The 21,331-nt window shown below is 54.1% G+C and overlaps 3 protein-coding genes across 8 annotated transcripts; 2 read left to right on the forward strand and 1 right to left on the reverse strand.

The window, feature by feature from the left end:
* Positions 1-1,172: 1,172 nt before the first annotated feature.
* Positions 1,173-7,087, reverse strand: RETREG2 (reticulophagy regulator family member 2). Its single transcript, XM_060106156.1, has 9 exons — positions 6,349-7,087; positions 5,952-6,058; positions 4,862-4,892; positions 4,366-4,501; positions 3,907-3,991; positions 3,461-3,604; positions 3,205-3,299; positions 2,916-3,051; positions 1,173-2,659 (listed from the first exon to the last, which is right to left on the reverse strand). The coding sequence occupies exons 1-9, from the start codon at positions 6,627-6,629 to the stop codon at positions 2,046-2,048; spliced, it is 1,629 nt and encodes a 542-aa protein (XP_059962139.1). The 5' UTR covers positions 6,630-7,087; the 3' UTR covers positions 1,173-2,045.
* Positions 6,845-12,864, forward strand: CNPPD1 (cyclin Pas1/PHO80 domain containing 1). 4 transcript variants are annotated; one of them, XM_060106161.1, is made up of 9 exons: positions 6,845-7,301; positions 8,202-8,289; positions 8,737-8,845; positions 9,380-9,461; positions 9,625-9,745; positions 9,831-9,959; positions 10,904-10,965; positions 11,333-11,450; positions 11,684-12,864. In XM_060106161.1, the coding sequence occupies exons 2-9, from the start codon at positions 8,221-8,223 to the stop codon at positions 12,197-12,199; spliced, it is 1,206 nt and encodes a 401-aa protein (XP_059962144.1). In that variant the 5' UTR covers positions 6,845-7,301; positions 8,202-8,220; the 3' UTR covers positions 12,200-12,864. The 4 variants fall into 4 exon arrangements, with proteins under 4 accessions (XP_059962144.1, XP_059962141.1, XP_059962142.1 ...); XM_060106158.1 differs by lacking the exon at positions 6,845-7,301 and adding an exon at positions 7,644-7,939; XM_060106159.1 differs by lacking the exon at positions 6,845-7,301 and adding an exon at positions 7,644-7,934.
* A 1,722-nt stretch (positions 12,865-14,586) lies between these two features.
* SLC23A3 (solute carrier family 23 member 3) lies at positions 14,587-21,110 on the forward strand. 3 transcript variants are annotated; one of them, XM_060106872.1, is made up of 12 exons: positions 14,587-14,751; positions 14,879-15,036; positions 15,150-15,271; positions 15,460-15,533; positions 15,859-16,040; positions 16,364-16,487; positions 16,642-16,750; positions 17,899-18,152; positions 18,721-18,826; positions 19,107-19,274; positions 20,278-20,373; positions 20,818-21,110. In XM_060106872.1, exons 1-12 carry the CDS (start codon positions 14,587-14,589, stop codon positions 21,108-21,110), a joined length of 1,851 nt encoding a protein of 616 aa, XP_059962855.1. The 3 variants fall into 3 exon arrangements, with proteins under 3 accessions (XP_059962855.1, XP_059962856.1, XP_059962857.1); XM_060106873.1 differs by having other exon boundaries at positions 15,150-15,247; XM_060106874.1 differs by lacking the exon at positions 17,899-18,152 and having other exon boundaries at positions 15,150-15,247; positions 16,395-16,487; positions 16,711-16,750.
* The last annotated feature ends 221 nt before the right edge of the window (positions 21,111-21,331 follow it).

Consider the following 21,331-nt stretch of genomic DNA (forward strand, 5'->3'; position numbering starts at 1 on the left):
CTCTATCTTCAAGCTGCAAGTTTAACAAGGAAGTAGTTTATGGGTGGGGCAGACGGCAGCCATTGTTTTTCTGATTAATTCTACGTTTCCTGAATTGCCTGTTTGATGATAACTGTTTTCTCATTCTCTTCAGAAATTTCCAGATGATTACAAGTTCATATTCCTTCAGTGACAAAAGACAGGGAGGGCCATTGAAACCCTGAGTCTTTCAGGCAAATGTAAAACAAATGGAAAAGAAAAATTTCTCACACGCTTAAGAGAGATGCAGCATAGAAGTCAGCCTCAAAAAGCCAGGTAGCATTGCCATATGGTGTCTCCAGCTGAAGGCCGAGGATGTGAACTCATAAAAAAGGCCATCTGCCCAGTTCTGGGCTTTCCTTTAACCTTGTTCTCCCCCAAAGAGAAAGGATCGTTAAGAGACCACTCTTTGTGAAGCTGAGATAGTATGCAGATCGGTGCTCTATCATTCCCACACCCTGAGTATCTTCCCATTCGTGCCCTATTAATGGACAGGGGCTTCCTGTTCCAGGGTGATTGCTGGAGCCAAACTGCTTGGGTTTGGATTCTGGCTCCACCACATACTAAGGCCGTGGCCTTGTGAAAGTCAACATCTGTAAAATGAAATAACAGTATCTATTATCTCAGGGTCATGAGGGAAAAACGAGTTAATATAAATCACCTAGAGGAGTGCCAAGCACATATCCTGCATTCAATTAGCGCTAGACACCATTTCTTTAATGTTCCTGGGCCTGGAATCAGTCTTAATACAGGTATAGGTCCTGCTTGTTTGGTTCTCCCAGGATAGATAAACGAGGACCGAAGGAGTTAATTGTCAGCATGTAGATGGGTAAGGACTTCTTGAGAAGACGGTGTTAAGGTTGTGGGCAACACTGTAGAAAACAACTGTTATGGTCCCAAATTTCTACTGACTGGGAAGCCAAAGCAATTTCCTCCTGCATACAATTTATTTGTACGTGCTCAATCTCACCAAGCATATCACACCATCAGAGAACATGGCTAAGGGCAGGTTACATCTGTCAGGGTAATCGTTGCTTCTTGCCTTGTTTTGCACGAAGGTAAATAAACAGCCAGGAGCGATGGAGGACAACGAAGTAAGGGCAGAGCACAGAGTGAGGGACATAGCTCACAGTGAGGCAGGCAGGCAGCAGCAGTTCTAGCCATCAATACTTTATTGTTCCAGTCAACACCTGCACAGATGTCACTGTCCACTTCCTGACCCTAGTAGGGGGGCCCACCACACTTGGACCATGGCCCAGAGAAGCAGGTCTCCTTATTCCTCCCTAAGGTAGTAAGAAAGCCCTTCGCCCCACAAGAGAGCTCCTGCTCACTAACATAGTGCTGGCGCATGTGCTGTGGGATCCCTGCTCCCATCCTGACTTGGGAAAGGCTGGGATGAACCAGGGCGAGGGTGCAGTGGAGGTTACACGAGCTACAGCGACTAAGTGCATGATTACTGACCTGACCCACCACCCCGGGCTTCGTCTGCACCTCCCAGACAGGAGCCTCCCTAAAGCTTAGCCGGGACCTGCTGGGAAGGAGCTGGCCAAGAGTGGGGATTGAGCTGCTAAGGACAGGACACAGCAGGGAAATAAAGCAGAGAGGAGCATGGCACAGGAGAGAAAAATGATAAAGTGCCTGAACTAAACAACCGAGTGGGGCACGAGGACAGAGCAGCACAGGTCCCTGAGGATAGGAGGAAAAAGAAGGGGCAGACCACCAGGGCTTGGGGCATCGTGGAAGGAGACTGGAGTTGAGGCAGGGAAGCAGGTGGGAAGGACTCTCCTAGCCCTGTTCACATCCACTAACCCAAATGTCAAATTATTTACAAGCTTAAAACCAATCCCAGGTACTGTACCAGGCCCAGGACAGCAGGCAGGCAGGCAGGCAGGTGGAGGGTGGACTGGCGCCATCTGATAGCCAGCTTCCCCACATATTGCTCCTCCCCAGGGCAGTAGGGAAAGGAGGAAACAGTGACACCCCTAGCCAAGAAGCCCTACTGTGCCTGCAACTCCTTCCCCTGGGGTTCACGGCTCTGCCGTGGCCTGAGCCTCTCGGGCTGACTGTACCGGAGACGGGGTATTGGGCCCTAGGGGTGGAGCATCAGCGGGCTCTGGGAATGTCTCTGGCCCCAACCCCAGCTCTGCATTCAGCTGCTCCAGCTCCCCCTGATCCAGCAATTCGAAGTCCTCAGTGGTGAGTGCCTCTTCTTCCTCGGGGGCAGGCAGGGGCTGGGGTGAGTCCTGGGGAAGAGGCGGGAGTACTGAGGGGGAAGGGGCCGGGTCAGTTTCAGCAAGGCAAAGTAGGGGTGACAGGGCGCTAGGTGGAGTGATGAGATCACCACTCACTGCCTCTGGGTTCGGTGTCTCCACTGGTCCTCCAGGGGAGAGCATGACTCCATCTGTGGGAGACCCTGCCCCATTGAAGTGCGTGTTCACAAAGTGAAGGGGGGATGAGAGCCGAAGCAAGGTTTCCTTGCACGCCACATCTTCTTCCTCCTCCAAGTCTAAGTCTTGCCTCGAGAGGGCCTGAGGGGAGCCCAGCAGGTCTTCGGGAGGGGCCAGGTGTGTCTCCTCTCCCTCCCCCAGCTCCCGACTCAGGGCCTCCTCTGGCTCACTTGGCAAGCTCTGCTGGTCCAAATCTGGGCAGAAAACAAAGGGCCAGGAATGGGCCTGCTGTGCTGAGTAGCTGCAACAGGCCGATCAGTTCGAGGTTGAGAACTCAAGACATGGAAGGCTGGGCCAGGCCTTAGGCATTAAGGCCTTTCAGGAGTTTGGAGTAGAACTAGAGGATCAGCTCCCCACAGGAAACACTTATGGGGGCAACTGCCAGAGAGCACAGCCAGCATCCCACGACAGGGAACAGGAAGCTTGGAGGGAACAAAGGACTTCCCATACCCTCCGACACGTCAGTTAGTTGTGGAGTCGTCGCCCGGGATACAGAGAAGCCACCACTTTCCAAAATAGAAGCCTCCTCATCTGACAGCTCTGAGTCTGTAATGGCCAAAGCCAGTGCTGTTTTCTTCACATCCACCTGCAGGAGAACCAGGATGAATGCCACAGGCAAGGGGGTAAGAGAGCCCATTTTCCAGGAGCATCCCTGCCCCACCACCAACACCCACCCCCTGGAGAGGTGGCTGCTCTAAAGCAGAGCAATTCTCCTCCAGCCCACCTCCCTGGACCTCACCACTGGGGAGAAGCCAGCCAGTTCTGCCTCGCTCTCACTCTCCGTCTCCGCCAGTGGCTCATCACCTCCGGGGGGTGCATTCTTCCCCTGCCGCTCTAGAGAACCAAGAACAGCTGGGCAGTGACCAAGCAGGAACAGTGGTGGGGGACAAACACTGCCAAAGGTATGGAAAGTATCTAAATCCTAGGGCATTTCACAAGCTACAAGCCAAGGTCCTCCCCCATTCCCCCCCTTCTGGGTCATGGGATCCCCTTACTCCTCTTGTCGTGTTTGTGATGCAGGGCATCAGCTTCCGCCTTCATGCTGTAGTCCAGCTGCATGAGCAGGGGCTCCAGACGAGTGTACATCCTCTGGATCAGTTCATGATAAACCACCAGGGGCCACAGCAGGATACTCAGCACTGGGGGTTAGAGTGTCCACTCAGACATCCCTAAGCCTATTTCCCAAGGGCCCTCATTCAACTGATGCTTAAATAGAAAAGGCTGAAGGAAGACAAAGTCCCTTCCTGAGGCTGTTCCAACTTCTTCCCATATCCACTGCCCTCCCCAGATGACTATTCCACTGTTACTACTACTACAGCATCCCCTGGAGGACTCTGTAAATGGGTAACTGGGCAGACTGTACCACCCGCCCCTGGGTCAGTCCATGCAAAGAAAACAAAAGACAGGGCTTTGGAAAGGGGAGAGGTCAGACCCTACTCACAGACAATGTAGGAAATCATAATCCCCGGAACATAGTGTCCCAGCACAGCCAGCACAGCGCAGCCAGAGCAGACGCGAGCACAGAACTGCAGAGGAGAGCACAGGATCTAAGAACTGTGGGCTGAGGTATGCGCTCCACTTATCTGGGTAAGAAATACTACTGCTCAGCTGGTGGAAGGAGGTGTATGCCCTCTAGGAATGCGGTGATCCAGTTTAGTCAAGAGGATGCCCAGGACCACCAACTAGGAAGTTTGCAATAAACACTGCCAAATACCTATAATTCAAACAGCAGAAGCTTATTCTGCCTCCTGTACCAGACTACTAGCTGTAAATCTTGCCTCAAGAAGGCACCAGGCCTTATCCTTCAGTCTCCAGCTGGGGAGTTCGAGTCACTCCTCCCCACCCCCGCCTCGATTTCTCCCCAGCGTAGAGAACTGTTGTGTGATGTGGGGGAGGTTACCTGAGCTGGATTCTGCCTCTTGTACTGTAGCAGCTCCTGCAGGTGAATCTGGAAGGTGAGCCAGCTCTCAGCCAGGTATCTGCACAACTCGGGCACACTCAGCAGGTGCGGCCGGGCGCCTGACCCCGCACCCTCACTGGGGAGACATGACACGACCCCTGGAGGCCTCAGACACCAGCTTCCTAGGCACTCAAATCCCTCTGAGAATGTCAATGAGCTCTTTGGTCTAAGGAAGTGGACAACCCCACCTCCCAGAGGGAGGCCGTCCGGGTCCTGGGGAACAAAGCCCAGAGCTCCCAACCCTTTGCCCTGAAAGGAGCAGGCACACGAACACCTACGCAAGAACCTGGGACCAAGCGTGTTACCAGTGCGTTCACTATGCTGGGGTCTGTGCCTGCAGAAGCTGCAGTACTGCTATGCATCGTGGCGGTGACACGCTAGCACCAAAGCAAGACAGGGACTGGCCATTTGTCTTCAAGGGGTGGCCTGCACTCACCTGTCAGAGTGTGGCTCCTCTGGGGATGATGCTTTAGAGAGAGAAGGAAAACAAGTTACTGAGGTGTAGAGCTCTGGGGAAACACTCCCCAGGCCAGACACAGCTGCTCTTCCTCTGCAGTCCCAGAGTGCTTTTTTGAAATGCCATTTGCAGGAAGTATTACATTGTTACTGTCGTTTGTATGTCTGTCTCCTTCTTTAGACTTTACCTTTTTCCACAATGGGAACGACATCTTATTCACGTTTACACCACAATCAACTCACACACCGTCTGGCACCTAGTTACTCCAACATGTCAATTAAGTGAATATGTGGACAACAAAAAACACAGGAAAGGGGCTTCCCTGGTGGCGCAGTGGTTGAGAATCTGCCTGCTAATGCAGGGGACACGGGTTCGAGCCCTGGTCTGGGAGGATCCCACATGCCGCGGAGCAACTAGGCCCGTGCGCCACAGCTACTGAGCCTGCGCGTCTGGAGCCTGTGCTCCGCAACAAGAGAGGCCGCGATAGTGAGAGGCCCGCGCACCGCGATGAAGAGTGGCCCCCGCTTGCCACCACTAGAGAAAGCCCTCGCACAGAAACGAAGACCCAACACAGTAAAAATAAATAAATAAATTACTAAACTCCTACCCCCAACATCTTAAAAAAAAAAAAACAAAAACACAGGAAGAGCTAATGCTCCTATAGTTCCTACCATATATGAAGCCCTACCACAGGCACATAAACTCTATTCACTCCTTTATTCTCCACCTCCTTATGAAATAAGTTTTACAGTCCCTGTTTTATAGTTGAGGAAACAGGCAAACGCAAATCGGAGATCGAGTGACTTTTCCAAGGTCACATACAGGGTAAATGGGAGAGCAGGCAATAGAACCCAGGCCATCTGGCTGCAGAGTCCGCAGTCGTAACTACGACACACAATAACATTAATTTTGAGAAAGGGGAAATTATATTTCCCATCTGGGGAAGCAGTCGTGCTTTGGGAGGCAGGTGGCCTGCTGTACGCTCCCCTCACCACTCAACCCAGCCAGGTGAGTCAGGCACAACACAAGTGCTCAACGGGGCTTGCTGAATGAATTAAGTAACACTCACCTGAGATGTCAGGGAGGAAGCGAGGCTGCCAGAGATCCAACAGAAAATAGGCCAAAAGTGAGATGCTGAGTAGGAAGAAGGGCCGTAGGGAGGAGGAAGACAGCAACCTTAGGGAGAGACAGGCAGCTCAGCGGTGAGTGGGTGAGAGAGGCTCCCACATCCATCGCAAAGGCGGAAAACCGCCCACTGATGGGGGAATGGGAACCTCCAGGCCTAACTCGACACCCGAAGACAGAGAAATGGGGCAACCCAGGCGGACGACGACCTTTAAAAAACAGCTGATGGGTCAGTCCCCCAGGACAAGCATCTTCCCCAGAAAGAGGAATGGTACTCCGGGCTCTCCCGCCCCCGCTCTACCGCGCAGCCCGGCCCCGCCCCCCTCCTCCGCGGCCCTTACCAGAAGAGGCCGTTGAGCGCGGCTGCCGTGACCAGGCTGTGCAGCGGCTTCTCCCACACCAGCAGCCGCTGCGCTGCCGCCAGCACCGCCTCCCAGCCGCGGAGCCGCAGCCACAGAGCCGTGGCCAGGCGTCCCACCGCCTCGGCCGTGGCAGCCTCCTCCTCCGCCTCGCCGCTGGCCTCACCCATGCCTAGGCTCAGGCCCAGGCCGAGGCTCAGGCCCAGCCCCGAGCCCCCACCTGCGCCGGTGTTACCAGCGCCACCGCCACCGCCACTCGCCATAGCCCCGCCACAGCCGCCGCCCGAGCCCGCGAGGAGCCAGGGCTGCGCGGCCGCCGCCGGGGGCGCGTCAGGCGGAAGGGGGCGCACGCAGCGGAGAGGGCCGCTGAGGCCGCGGACGGGCGTCACGTGACGGCGGAGCGACGAATCTGTCACGTGACACGCCCTAACCGCCGAGCTGGGGCGGCCGGAGTCTGCGCGCAGGCGGTTGCCGGTGACCCTGCTCCTACGCAGATTTCTTGTTTTGGCTGCGCCGAGCGGTGTCTGCCTCTTTCGGACGGAAGGACGGAAATCTCTGCTTTTACCCACCCCAGCCAATTTTCTTCTCCTTGTGTAGTCAGGGCGGCTAGGGAGGCTGGTCTTGGCCCGGTATTTCTGGAGTGATGCGGCCGATAGGGCCAGGGAGTGGGCTTCAGATGCCCAGTATACCCCGAGAGGCCTGCTTCTGCTCTGGTAGGGCGGCGACCGTCCCTTTACGCAACACTCGACGGTACTAGTCCTCCCAGTTCCGTCTCCTCAGCGAATAAACAAACAGCAGCGCGTGACTCGACAGGCTCAAAAACAGCTTCAGCTATTAAGAGAAGTAGTTTCCTTCCCATCTTTCTGTAAACTCTCCCGCCTTTACGCGTGGAAGACTTCCAATCCCTTGCTTAAGCAAGAGATTGGGGTCTGGGGGTGAGTTTAAAAATAAAACCGTTTAGGTGCTGTTTACTCTTTGGGGGGCATGTTAACACCATCTGTTGAGGCTTAAAACATAACAAGCGTTTTGTGTTTCCTTGAGATCATTTAATCTTTGCAATAATCCTACAAAATACGTGTTTAATTAGGCCTAAAATTCCAAGCTGTACAAAAGGAAGATGTACAGCCAAAAGTGCTCTTGCCTTTTGTACACAATTCACTACTGTTAAATTTTTGTGTACTCTTCCTGACGCTTTTTTATGTATATTATTCTGTGTGTGCGTATTATCTCCTCTTTAAAAAAACAATCGCGAGCAACTCCCTGTTCTGAGTCTTTGTTTTATTTACATCGGTATGAAAAGTTCAGCCGGGCTCGTTCATCCTCACTGCGCCAAGGTCCCCTAAGAATTGTTCCGATTTCTCAGACGAGGGCACGCTGGGGCTCAGCGATACCAGGAATAATAGCCCGGCTCCTTCCCGGCGGTCGGGGCCGGCGGCTCGGGCCAGCGGGCGGCAGGAAGTGTCAGGCGCTGACTGGCCAGCGGCGCCCCCGCGGCCTCTAAACGCAGGGCAGACGCGCGGCGCGGCAAAGGCACAGCACGCGCCTCGAAGCCGGGTCTCCTCTACTGGGTGAGGTGGGCGCCCTGGCCCTTGAGCTCCACTCCCCGAGTCCGGAGCCCAGATCCCGGGGCCGGGAGCCCGGAGCCCCGCCCGGAGCGGAACAGGAAGACGCTCCCGCCTGCCCGGCCCCGCCTGCCGCCTCTGGCCAGTGGCGGGGGTGCTCCACCGGCGAGGGTGGGGGCCCGCTTGAGGGAGGCCGACGGGCAGGTGGACAGGCGTTCATTGGCGGTTCCGCGGCTCCCTTACAATTCGTTCCCTTTCCTTCCACCTTCGCAGGGCGGCGGCTGGCGGCGCGATGGACCTGGCCGGGCTCCTGCTGGACGAAGAAGGCACATTCGCCCTCACCGGCTTCCAGGACTTCACGGTGAGCGTACGGCCCGCCCCCTCCCCTGCCTCCCCGAGCTTGGAGCCGGGACTCCGGGCGCTCCCGTCGGGGCCCGAGCGGGGCCGCGAGCTCGCCTGATGACTCTGCCGGGGAACCAGGCGGTAGTCGCTCTTACCGTGCCTACTCGAGGCCCTGGCTGCTTGGGCCCCGGGGGTGAGCCGCGGGGTACAGGACTATGGAGTAGGAGGTGGCCAGCCGGGGCCCTTCTCAGAGAACTTCTCCTCCAGAGCCCTCAGCGAGGAGGATTCCACCCCCTGTGGACAGACTGCTGTTGGCAAACAGTCCGGAGAATGCGGGGCTGGGTGGGGCATGGGCCCCGCCAGCGGTGAGGCAAGCCTCTCGCCCCGCGCCCGCCTTCAAGCCTTCACGATCTCCATCATATCCTTCCCTGCCCTTCGCACTCCACCACCCTCCTGTCCTGTTCAGTTCCTCCCAGGACACCAGAAGCTGAGTGCCCGGATCCGAAGGAGACTCTACTATGGCTGGGACTGGGAAGCTGATTGTAGCCTGGAGGAGCTCTCCAGCCCTGTGGCAGGTTAGACAGTGTTGTGCGAATGGGCCAACGAGAAGCCTGAAAATGGGGTTGTCAGTGGTCACCAAAGTGACTCTAGGTGTACCCTGGGAACTGCACTGTCTCTTCATAGCTAGTGCATTTGATTGGTGTAAGCACTAGGTTTGTATTTCACTTTTTTTTTTTAAAGCCTAGATGAGGAGGAAACACGGCTGTTTTACAAGTCTATATCATTCTTGATTTGTATACCAGAAGCTTTAAATTTTCCGAGGATACATGTCATATATTTCCGAAACAACGCATGTGTACCTTTTCAAATGAATTAGAGTAGAGAACAGATCTATATAATTTCAGGTGACAGGGAAATAAGCCTTCCTGCTGAAATTCAAACCTGGAAAGGGCTTTTCGTCTCAGTGTGGGAGAATTCGATGTCTATTTTGTTATTATGGTTCTGCCCCCAAGGCCTCAGATAATACAGTTTTGGGTCTTCTGTTGATAACAGTGGGGACAACTTTGGAGGAGTTGTTTGCTCACTCTGTTTTCCTTCTGCCCCTGCAGACATTGCTGTGGAACTGCTCCAGAAGGCAGCCCCCAGTCCTATTCGCAGGCTCCAGAAGAAATATGTAGCCCATGTGTCCCGGTGAGTCTGCAATTGAGAGAGATGGAATGAGAGTGTTTGGGCCCTAGAGAGAGGGAACGGTTATTTCTAAGGAGAAGTTGTAAAGATACAGGGATGAGCATCATAAGAGTTACAAGAGCTGAAAGACCCTTGGGCTTAGTTACTAATCCTTTTCGCCACCCAGGGAGGCATGCATTTCCCCGTGTGCTATGATGTTAGCTCTGGTGTACATTGAGCGGCTCCGGCATCGAAACCCAGACTACCTACAGCATGTGTCATCGTCTGACTTGTTCCTGATCTCCATGGTAAGATGCCCTCTTCCCTTCATCTCTCTGGTGAGCTGGGAGCCCGGTGTGAGCTCTACTGACACCGCCTCTGGTACCTCTGCAGATGGTGGCCAGTAAGTACCTCTATGATGAAGGGGAGGAGGAGGAAGTCTTCAGTGATGAATGGGGAGCTGCTGGGGGTGTGGCCGTGCCCACTCTCAATGCCCTGGAGAGGGGCTTCCTGAGTGCCATGGTGAGTAACTATTCTCTCTCGCTCTGCTTTCCTGGCCCATCTTTATGTTCCTTTCCCCCTTTGCCTTTTATCTCCCAGCTTTCTGCTGTCTCTTCATTTCTCTTTTTGCTTGTCCTCCCTGTGCCTTCCCTTGTTACTGTCGTCCCTTCTAGCTTTTCTGGAATAAGCACACCCTTTGGAGGTTCCTGGCATGGTGAAGCCAGAAATGGAGCATCCCTCATCACCAATCCTCCAGGCACCACAGGGGACACTCTGAGTCAGAGCTTATCTTACTGGGCTCTGATTATTTGCTTCCAGACTTTGTCTGTCCCTAGGTTCTGGGTTCCCTATGAGTATGGACCACCCTCAAGAATACGTTTTCCCCTTGCTTTTAATGGAGGCTGCAATGTGAAACCAGATATGTGGTGACTAAATAAGTTAATACGTAAAAGCTTTTAGAACAGGACTTCCCTGGTGGTGCAGTGGTTAAGAATCCACCTGTCAATGCAGGGGACACGGGTTCGAGCCCTGGTCCAAGAAGATCCCATATGCAGCAGAGCAACTAAGCCCGTGTGCCACACCTACTGAGCCTGCGCTCTAGAGCCCGTGAGCCACAACTACTAAGCCTGCATGCCACTACTACTGAAGCCCACGTGCCCAGAGCCCATGCTCCGCAACAAAGAGAAGCCACCGCAGTGGGAAGCCCATGCGTTGCAACGAAGAGTAGCCCCTGCTCACCGCAACTAGAGAAAGCCCGCGTGCAGCAACGAAGACCCAATACAGCCATAAACAAACAAACAAACAAATAAAAATTAAAAAAAAAAAAAGCTTTTGGAACAGTATCTGGCACACAGAGCCAAGTGTTACCCGTAGCAGTGGTTGTACTTGCTCCTCTAGGTCTGGTTATTAATTGACTGTGGCTCATATCCAAGCCTGGTTCGACGCTCTTCTCTTCCTACCCACAGGATTGGCGTCTCTACACTGACCCTCGGGAGATCTTTGAGGTGCTGAGCTGGCTGGAGAGCTGGTAGGTTCTAGGAGTTGGGAAGGGGTTGAGGGATTTGGTGGGAGGCTTCAGCCATAGGAGCTAAACAGAGATGAGGGTGTGTGTAACTGGGGGAGAGAGAAGACGGGAAAAAGAATCGCCCAAGGTAGTGGTTCCCAAAGCTGTCTGCGGTCCTCTTTGTAATAACCTTTGAGAGGCTGGGAGAAGCTTATTTAAAATACACATCTTGGTCTCATTCTCAGCTTCTGGATCAACGGGTAGTCTAGGAATCTGTACATTTAACAAGTTCCCTAGTGTTTCCTGGTGGGTCCCCAGGGGAAAGAGGGTGCCAGTGGGCCAGCTGCAGGAGGGTTACAGGCTCTCTCTGTCTCTCCTCCTCTTTCTGCAGCGTGGCTGAGCAGCAGGGCCGCCGGCGGGGCTGGTACACCTATACAGACCTGTGTGTGCTGCTGGAGCAGCCTGCCTGGCAGCTGGCCCTGGGCTCCCTCTGCCAGCGGCTGGCAAAGGTGAGGAGGGGTCAGGAAGGATAGCGAGCTTGAGCCGGCTGTGGTGTAGGGTGGGATGATGTAAAGCAAATACGGAAAGGCTCAGGAGATGAGGTTTGGGAGTAGATGGTGATAGAGAGCTCTCACTTGAGTACAGGTGTCCAGAAATGAGGGGTGGGTGTGTTAAAGACAGTGAGAAGCGGGTTTGGGGAAGGGGATCTGGGCACTGACCTTTCTTAATCCCCCTCCTGCAGCTGTCCTGCCTGTTAGCTATGGCATACGTGAGCAGTGTGGCCCTAGCGGTGGCATCAATGGCCGTAATACACCAGTCCTTGGGGCTGTCCTGCAGCCCCCCACCTGGCCCCCCAGACCTTGGACTGGCCTCCAGGGGCCTGGAGGAACCCTGCATACCTGCTAACGTCTCCAGCTGCCCGGAAGTCGACGTAGGGCTGCGTCCGCTCTGGGGCAGCCTCCCGGCCTCACGGGCTCCGCCACCATCGCCTCCCCCGGCTGCTCCTGCTCCTCTCGCTCTTCTCCACAGCTGCCCCCTCTGCCGGAGGCTCCAGAAGGACTCCCCAGCCTGCCGTAGCTGCCACCACCCCAACCATACCGTCCCCACTGGGCCCCCCAGCCCCCGGTACCACTCCCACGGCCTGGCTCCCCCCTGGCCTTGGAGCCCGGTGCTCCCACTGCTCCCACAGCCCCAGCAGTGCTCCCTCTTCGGCATCATGGAACTGGCCCGCCTGAAGTCTTTCATTTTTCCAGGCTAGCTAGGGTTCTGAGGAACGCATTAAGAGGACTTGGGAGTCCCTGAGAACCTGGAGGAGCAAAGCATGATCTGGGTTCTTGGCTGGTTCCCTGTCCTCCCGAGTGATGGAGCTTAAGGACGTTGTGGGGCAGAAGGACTGGAGGGCACTTGCTCGTCCGTCCCTCCGTGGCTGGCTGCTTGGCCAGGGCAGTGGTGGTGCCGGGAGAAGCTTCAGCTCAGCGACCAGGGGCGTGTCACAGGTGGACGGGGGAGGAGCCCCTGTCCCTCCGTTTCCCCTGGGCTCTTTTAGACTTTTGAGTTTCCTAGGATGGGGGGAGGGAGGGAGGAAACATTGGCCATGGTCTGTGTGATGTCCCTGATGCAGGAGAGGCAGGGACTGACAGGGCCACCCACGGTGGGAGCTGCTGCGGGCAGGCGGGGTGAGCGGGGAAACCCTCTCCACACCCGTCCCTGGGACTTAGTCTAGAAGAGCCAGGGACTGCTGGGACCTGCAACGTGGCCCTTTCGTCTTCCACCCTTCTCTTCTTAGTCTCCCGCTCCTGGGCGTCCCTCTCTTCTGGTTCCTCTCCCGGGTGTTCTCTTCACAGGCCTCTCTGGCCACTGCTTTGTATCTGGGTTTTTCACGCTTTTTGTAGAACCAAGATTTCAATAAACAGTTTCAGTTGCGTGGCTTGGACTCTTCCTTCTGCAGCAGCCCTCGAAGAACTCTCCTCCCCGTATCTACCTTCTCAGCCTCCCTACTCTCTGGTCCCATCATCTTGCAACTCATTCTCTCTCAGCCCCATTCCAGAACTTCCCTGTTGTTTGATGGTCATAGGCTCCCATATCAAGCTTCTCCCTCATCCCTGCTCCCAGCACCCTGGGGCCCCAAGCACTGCTTGACTTGGATGCAGTGGGGCCCAGAAGGTGACTGCCACGCCTGGGGGTAGTAGCTTTGTCTGTCACAAGTTCTGAGTGAGCACCGTCTTTGTGGATCCCTAAGCACATCTCGTGGAGAGAGGCCAAGCCAAGTATCCAGCAGAGCCCCACGAGCTTGAGGGCAAGCCCAAGGACACCTTACCTCTCTCCTGACATCCTTTCTGTTCTGACACGTGGTTGTTGTCAGCGTTATTAAAGAGAAGACCAAGGCTGGGTTATCACTGGAAGAAGGAAAACCGAGCAGCCCGCTGGACTAAGGTTATTTGGGACCATGGAAGAATATCCTCAGCAGGGGTGGTGCAGCTACCTAGGGTGCATCTTGGGAATTTATGGGGCTTTTTGTTTGTTTTTTGGCCGCACCGTGTGGCATGTGGGATCTCTCAGTTCCCCGACTAGGGATGGAGCCCATGCCCACTGCAGTAGAAGCATGGAGTCTTAACCATTGGACCACCGGGGAAGTCCCTATGGGACATTTTTTGATTGAAAAAATTTGAAGGGAAGGGACTCGCTGGCATTTAGTCACCCTGTACAGGATGCTACACATCCTGAAATGCTCAGGAACCGCCCCCCCTCTTATTATGAAGAATTCCTGAGACAACTTTTGAACCACCGGATGTACATCACGTATGTGCAAAGCCTGTTTATCTGAGCCTAGAATTATGCAGTGTTTTACATGTAAACACAGAATAGATTTTGCACATTTGGAAAAAGACTCGGTTTGCTAGGAATGCACCTCTGTGTAAATTAAAACTATGCTTTGTTCATCACTTTACCAAGAGCTTGTTCACTATTTTGGAACATCAGGACCCTAATGGCAGCAGTGCCTGTGGTACATGTGTCACCAGGAAAGCGCTGATACCAGTTGGCATCGCAGCTGTCACGTCCACGGTGAGTCCACATATGGGAGTGGGCACTGGACTACTTCATTGTCTTCTGGTTTAGTTGGGCCCAAGCTTTCACATACTGAAAGGGTAAATTACTTTTATTTCTCCTTTATATTACAGTGAGGACATTATACGGAGTTGTGGTCACTGTTGTACGTGATGTAGGGATGTTTCCTTTTGAGGTAGTCCAGGGGGCTGGACCCTAATAGGATTGAGAACTGCAGTGTAATCGTGGTGGTTCCAAATGGCAGTCGTGAGGTGGGAATACAGTCTGTAAAATCTCCCCAGCCTATTTTAGAGGCTTCCTCCCCACCACTCCTATCCCGGGACAGGGGCTCTAGATGGAGATTCTTGGGGGGAGGGGTCCAGAACTTGGCTCCCCGGTTAATGGGTGATGGAATTTGTGCAAGAGCTGGGCAAAGGTGAAAGGGCTGTGTCCTGCCCCAAATCCCTCATCCCTTCGCTTTGCTTCATTGACACTCCCACCCCCTGCCCACTCCAGGCAGCTAACTTCACACAAACTCTGACCTCTTACTCTCCCTCCTTAACTCCAGGGCAGGCAAGACAAGACGAAAGGCAGGGCAGCATGAGCCGATCACCCCCCAACGCCATACAACTCCGATCCGTGGGATCCCAGGGTACCATGGCTTCCCTGCCGCAGCCGCCTGCTGTCCAAAATCCCTCCTCTCACTCTTGGGCCTCTGTGTGTGGGTGTCCTCCCTGGGGCCTCAGCTGTCTTCTGGCTCTGCAGGTAAGAGCAGAGGTGCAGGAGCTGGTGCTGGCTGAAGGGGGTGTTTGGAGGGAGGAGGTGTGGCATGAGAAACCCTCTGGAAGTAGGTATTTCTGCCTATTTCTGAAGACTGTTCCTCTGCCTGCAGCATATCTTGGTCCTGGCTTCTCTGCTCTGCGCCTCCCACCTGCTCCTGCTTCAAAGTCTCCCTGCAGGAGGACCCTCTTCCTCCCCTGCCCAGCTCCTGGCCTCCAGCCTCTTTTCATGTGGCGTGTCTACAGCCCTGCAAACTTGGATGGGCAGCAGGTGAGGGGAACTCCCTGGAGAGAAGGGGACAGGGTCCCAGCGCGTAGGAGAGGCTCGGGGAGGCTTTCAGCTGCCCCATGTTTCCAGACCTGCCGGGGCTGCTGTTCCTACAGGCTGCCTCTTATCCAGGCTCCATCCTTAGAGTTTCTTATCCCTGGTCTGGTGCTGACCAGTCAGAAGCTACCTCTGACCACCCGGACACCTGGAAACTGTGAGCACAGAGCAAGGGCACAGGGTGAGGGTGAGGTTGGGTGCTCACCTGAGCACACAGTTGTACGTGGGTGCAGGATTGAGTTGGGGCAATGATGGGAGGGCTAGGCACCATGGAGTGCTGGAGCTGTGTCAGGCACCAGCCAGAAGTGGAGAGCAATGGGTCTCCAACCTGTTTACCTCTCTCCTCTCCACGTCCCCAACTTCTCCCAGCCTCCCTTGTGCTGCGCCTGTGTGGGGGACCTGGCTGCCATGGCCTGGAGCTCTGGAACACTTCTCTCCGAGAAGTGAGTACGTGGGGATGCGGAGGAGAGCTAAGAGTGGTGCCCAACTGGGGAGGCTCTTGTTTCCACTTTTCAGGGACTGAGATGCTCTAGGACAAAGAGTTGGGTGGGGGGAAGCCCTCCTGGAATTTTTTTTTTTTCCACACCACGTGGCTTGAGGGATCTCAGTTCCCTGACTAGGGATTGAACCCGGGCCACGGCAGTGAAAGCCCGGAATCCTAACCACTAGGCCACCAGGGAACTCCCTGGAATTAGTTAAGATGTCCAGGCTGAGGTCATCTCAATTGAGCAGAATGTTTTCTCTTTGTCCACTTCTCCACTCCACCAGGTGTCCGGGGCCGTGGTGGTCTCCGGGCTGCTGCAGGTCATGCTGGGGCTGTTCGGGGGTCCTGGCCACTTGTTCCCCCACTGTGGGCCCCTGGTGCTGGCCCCCAGCCTAGTTGTGGCAGGGCTCTCGGCCCACAGGGAGGTAGCCCTGTTCTGCTCTGCTCACTGGGGCCTGGCATCGCTGTACGTAAGTCCTGAGAGGCGTGGTGCCCGGTGGGGTGTGTGGGAGCGGGGGAGGGCAGAGGTGATGGCTCCACCAGGTTCAGCTGCCATCTCGAAAGGGACAACACTCTGTGGATCTGGAATCCAGGACTTTTGCTGGATTCATTTGTTCACCCTGACTTTCACCTTGTCTCCCACTGGCCCCCAAGGTGCCCTCCTTCCCCCTCCATGGGGGGCTTTCTTCTCCGGGACCCCCTTTTACGGTATTCTGCCACTCCCACCTCCACTGCCCCGCCTCAGGATGCCTGCTTCCTCTGGCTCGTAAAGCTCCTTCCCTCTCCTAGGCTTATCCTGCTCATGGTGGTCTGTTCTCAGCACCTGGGCGCCCGCCTGTTACCGCCTCACCCCTGGAGGCGAGCTTCAACCTCTTCAACCCACACTCACATCCCTGTCTTCAGGCTCTTCTCGGTATGTGGAGGTCTGGGCAGGGGCAGTTGAAGTTAGAAGGGCTGGTGCGGAATGCTCGCTCGGCCCCCTACCTTTTGGTTTCTGTCTACCCCTCCAAGGCTAGCTTGAGAAGTTCTGGGGGAGGGGTTCTTTTCCGTCTCAGTCTTGTCCTCAGGTGCTGATCCCAGTAGCTTGTGTGTGGATCATCTCTGCCCTTCTGGGTCTCAGCATCACCCCCCGGGAGCTGTCTGCCGAGGCACCGTGGGTTTGGCTGCCTCACCCAGGTAGGTTTTCTCCTCCTCCATCTTCTTACTCAAACAAAGGTGTCTCTTTCTTTGGACTCTGAGTTAATGAAATTAGCTGTGTGGATTCTCAAAACACACAAGGGAGAGAAATTGCCAGTCTGAGGGGCAATGCCAGCCGCTCGCCACAGGTGTCTTGTTACTGTTTAGAGACATCTGTAAGCCCCACCACTACGTGTTGATACTTCTTACCCAATTTACACATTTATGTTACTTACTCCCACAGACATTTGAGTTGGTGACCTGTGCACAAAGATTGCTTTTGAGGAGGCATTGTATATGAAATTTGCTCGCTCATCAATTTAATAATGGTCTCTTGAGTGCTTATTATGTGCTAGGCACGTGATAGGGGACATGGTGATAAACACGACAGACACAGTACCTGCACTCACGAAGCCTATCATCTGTTGGGGAATACAGATACTAATTAAATAGTCACCCAAGTAAATGTAAAATTGCATGCGGTAAATTAAAAAGGGCAGGTACCTTGTGTGATGGAAGTTCATAATGGGGAATCTGACTTTATTAGAGGGTTCAGGAAAGGCACTCTTTTTTTATGTTTTTATTTTTATTTATTTAATTTTTAATTTTTTAATTTTTTGGCTGCACTGTGTGGCCTGTGGGGTGTCCCCGACCAGGGATTGAACCTGGGCCCTCAGCAGTGTGAGCATGGAACCCTAACCACTGGACCACCAGAGAATTCCCAGGAAAGGCATTCTTGAGGAAGTGATCACCGAGCTGAGATGTGAGAGATGAGTAGGAGCTTATTGGTTAAAGGCAAGATTGAAGAGCATTCTAGGTGGAGAGGACAGCATATGCAAAGGCCCTCTAGTGGCCAGCAACACAACAAGTACAAGGGCCTGAAACAAGGCCAGTGTATCTGGAGTGAAAGAAGTGAGGCAGAGTGTGGTGGGAGATGAGGCTAGAGAGAGAGGTAAGGGTCAGGCCAAAGAGGACCTTGTAGACCACAGTGAAGGGATGGGTCTTTACCCTGAGTTTGATGGTTTTGTCCCAAGACATTATCTTCAGGGACAATGGGGCCTTTAGGGTTCTTGTGTCATAGGCTGTCAGAGGCAGGGGGATGCTTCAGACGTGAGTCTGGCCCAAAGCAGCTCTTTCTCCCTCCCCAGCTGAGTGGGACTGGCCCTTGCTGACACCCAGGGCTCTGGCTGCAGGCATCTCTATGGCCTTGGCAGCTTCCACCAGCTCCCTGGGCTGCTACGCCCTGTGTGGCCAGCTGCTGCATTTGCCTTCTCCACCTCCGCATGCCTGTAGCCGAGGGCTGAGCCTGGAGGGTCTGGGCAGTGTGCTGGCTGGGCTGTTGGGGAGCCCCATGGGCACTGCATCCAGCTTCCCCAACGTGGGCACAGTGAGCCTTCTCCAGGTATGTGGACAGGGGTGGGGGGAGGGGAGCCGGAGGTGCAGGAGAGGGAAGGGGACTGATTTTGCCAGCTGTGCCCAGCCCTCTGCCAGGCACGTCACAGCAGTGATCTCATTTAGAGAGGTACCTAGAAGTGGTAAGGGCTAGGAGTGTGAGGAAGACACTAAATCACTACTGAACTCCTTCTGTGCCTCAGGCACTGTACCAGGGCTGAGGTTCTAGAGAGAAGCAAGTCAGATGAAGTCTCTGCTCTCTTGGGGACTTCAAGAGAGAGAGAGGTAGACAGACAATTGAAGAAAAAAAAAAAGAAGATAATTTCCAAGAGTGATAAGTGCTATTTAGGGATAGTGTTTGAGTAAGGGAATAGTGGTTAGTGGGATAGTGGTTGAGTAAGTGGGATAGTGGGATAGTGGTTGAGTAAGGGAAGCCCCTTTAGGTAGAGTGCCGGGGGATGCTTCCTGGGAGAGTGACATTTGAGTTGGGATCCAAACGATGAGAAGGTGTCGGCCAGGTGAAAACCTTGAACGGTCGAGGAGGTGGCTCTGTGTTCTAGTGTATCTTCGTCATCTAGGCTGGATCTCGGCGAGTGGCCCACTTGGTGGGGCTGCTCTGCGTGGTGCTTGGGCTCTCCCCGAGGCTGGTCCAGCTCCTCACCACCATCCCGCTGCCTGTGCTTGGTGAGTGGATGTATCAGCAGGACTGGTACTGAATCAGTTCCCCCCAGCAGGGCCCAACTGGTTGCTGGTGGTCAGCACCCTTTCTTTCTGAATAGCCTCCTAATATATGGATGTATGTGTCAGCTGTGCTATTTTCTCAGCCATAACTTGGCCTCTTGACTGGCCTTCTCTGCTCCTGAGCCTCTTGGTGGTCTCTGCCCATTACAACCTGCCCTGGACTGCAATACTCTCTGCTGTGCCAGCCCTCTCCCAACATCTTCATTACTTCTATATGAGACAGGTGGGGTGCTGGGGGTGACCCAGGCCGTGGTTCTGTCTACTGGATTCTCCAGCTTCCACTTGGCTGACATTGACTCTGGGCGGAATGTCTTCATTGTTGGCTTCTCCATCTTCATGGCCCTGTTGCTGCCAAGATGGTTTCGGGAAGCTCCAGTCCTACTGAGCACAGGTGGGAAGAGGGGGGATGGAAAGAGAAGTTGCTCTGCAGTGGGAAAGCAAGGGCTCAAGGCTTGAGTTTGTCTGGACTCCAGGCCCCCGCACCCAGAGAAGGGCTTTGGTATAGTCCATCCATTTGTTTAGCAAATATTTATTGAACACTGTGCTAGCCTCTTGGGATACAAAGGTGACTGTAGATGTGACAGTCTAGAAAAAGAGATGAGATGTGTAGAAACATAACTAGAAAGGTTCAGATAAAGAGCTATGGTGCTCGGCGGTGAGAGAGATGCCTTCTGTTGGAGATGATCTGGGTAACTTTTATGGAGAAAGTAACACTGAGCTGGTCTTGAAGGATGGTAAGATTTAAAAACATATTTGGTGAGAAGGTCATTCCTGGTGGAGGAACCACCATAAACAAAGACATAGAAGTAGGAAGTCATAGGGTATGTCCTGGGAGTGGCAAATAACTTAGCTAGCTCAGCTTAGCAAATAGCAGTGGTTCTTAACTGTCCCACAGAGAACATCTGGCAATGTCTGGAGACATTTTTGGTTGTTATAAGCAGGGGAGAGGTGATTGTTAGTGGCACTTAGTGGGTAGAAGGATGCTACTAAACATTCTGCAATGTACAGGACAGCCCCCTCAAACAGAAAAGTATCTAGTCCAAAATGTTAGTAGTACTGAGGTTGAGGAACCCAGGCTAGAGCACAGAAGGTAAGAAATGGGAAATAAGGTTGGGGCTTTTAATACCAAACTTTCAGGAGGCCGGGAGCCTGGAACTATCGAAGCATATCTGGAGGGCACGTGTATGCTCAGAAGATAGGGTGTTGAGCAGGGACCCTGTGGGAAGGGCCTGGGTGTGGGAAATAGAGAGCAGAGGGACAAAGGAGGGGGGCATGGAACAATTCAGAAAGATCTGTCCTTGGTCCAAGACTTGGGCTTAGGTTGGAAGTATTAGGCTCCTTGGCTTTGCATAGGATCAGAGTTTCCCCTCCTGCCTGGCCCCAACCCCCTGTAGGCTGGAGCCCCTTGGATGTGTTACTACGCTCACTGCTCACAGAGCCCATCTTCCTGGCGGGACTCTTGGGCTTCCTCCTAGAGAACACCATTCCTGGTAAGTTGAGGCCAGGCCCCAGCAGATTGGGGAATGGCCCGGAAGTCATCACTCCCTGGGTTGGGCAATGGCCTGAACACCCTCTCTCTCTCTCTTTTCCTTTTTTGAATTAAAAAAAAAATATTTTTTAAAAATTTATTTTATCTTTGGCTCTGTTGGGTCTTCGTTGCTGTGCGCAGGCTTTCTCTAGTTGCGGTGAGCGTGGGCTTCTTATTGTGGTGGCTTCTCTTGTTGTGGAGCACGGGCTCTAGGCGTGTGGGCTTCAGTAGTTGTGGCTCGTGGGCTCTAGAGCACAGGCTCAGTAGTTGCAGCACACAAGCTTAGTTGCTCCACGGTATGTGGGATCTTCCCGGACCAGAGCTTGAACCCGTTTCCCCTGCATTGGCAGGCGGATTCTTAACCACTGTGCCACCAGGGAAGCCCTGACCACCCTCTCTTTTGCAGGCACACAGCTTGAGCGAGGCCTAGGTCAAGGGCTGCCATCTTCTTTCACTGCCCAAGAGGTTCGGACGCCTCAGAAGTCCAGGGAGAAGCCTGCTCAAGAGTATGAGCTTCCTTTCTCCATCCAAAACCTGTGTCCCTGCATTCCCCAGCCCCTCCGTTGCCTCTGCCCACTGCCCGAAGACTCTGGGAATGAAGAAGGAGTGCCCTCTGAGCCAGGAGAGACAGCCGACTTGCTGCCTGGCTTTGGGGAGCAGTGCCCTGGGTCTAGCAGAGAAGAACTTAGGTCCCAGTAATTACCAGGAGTCCAGCTTCCACCTTGATTACTTTAGCCCTATCTCTCAGCTTGCTGGAGAGCCAGATCCCAGGCTCTACTTTCTCCCAGGGAGAGGAGTGAGTGTGTGTGTGTGTGTGTGTCTCTCTCTCTCTCTCTCTCTCTCTCTCTCACACGGGCCCACCTAAAGGTCTCATTTCCCAACAGGTGTGTTTGCCTTTCCTTCTCTTAATTAGGCTCAAC

This window comes from Mesoplodon densirostris, chromosome 8 (genome assembly GCF_025265405.1).
Source record: "Mesoplodon densirostris isolate mMesDen1 chromosome 8, mMesDen1 primary haplotype, whole genome shotgun sequence".
In the NCBI taxonomy this organism is placed as follows: Eukaryota; Metazoa; Chordata; class Mammalia; order Artiodactyla; family Ziphiidae; genus Mesoplodon; species Mesoplodon densirostris.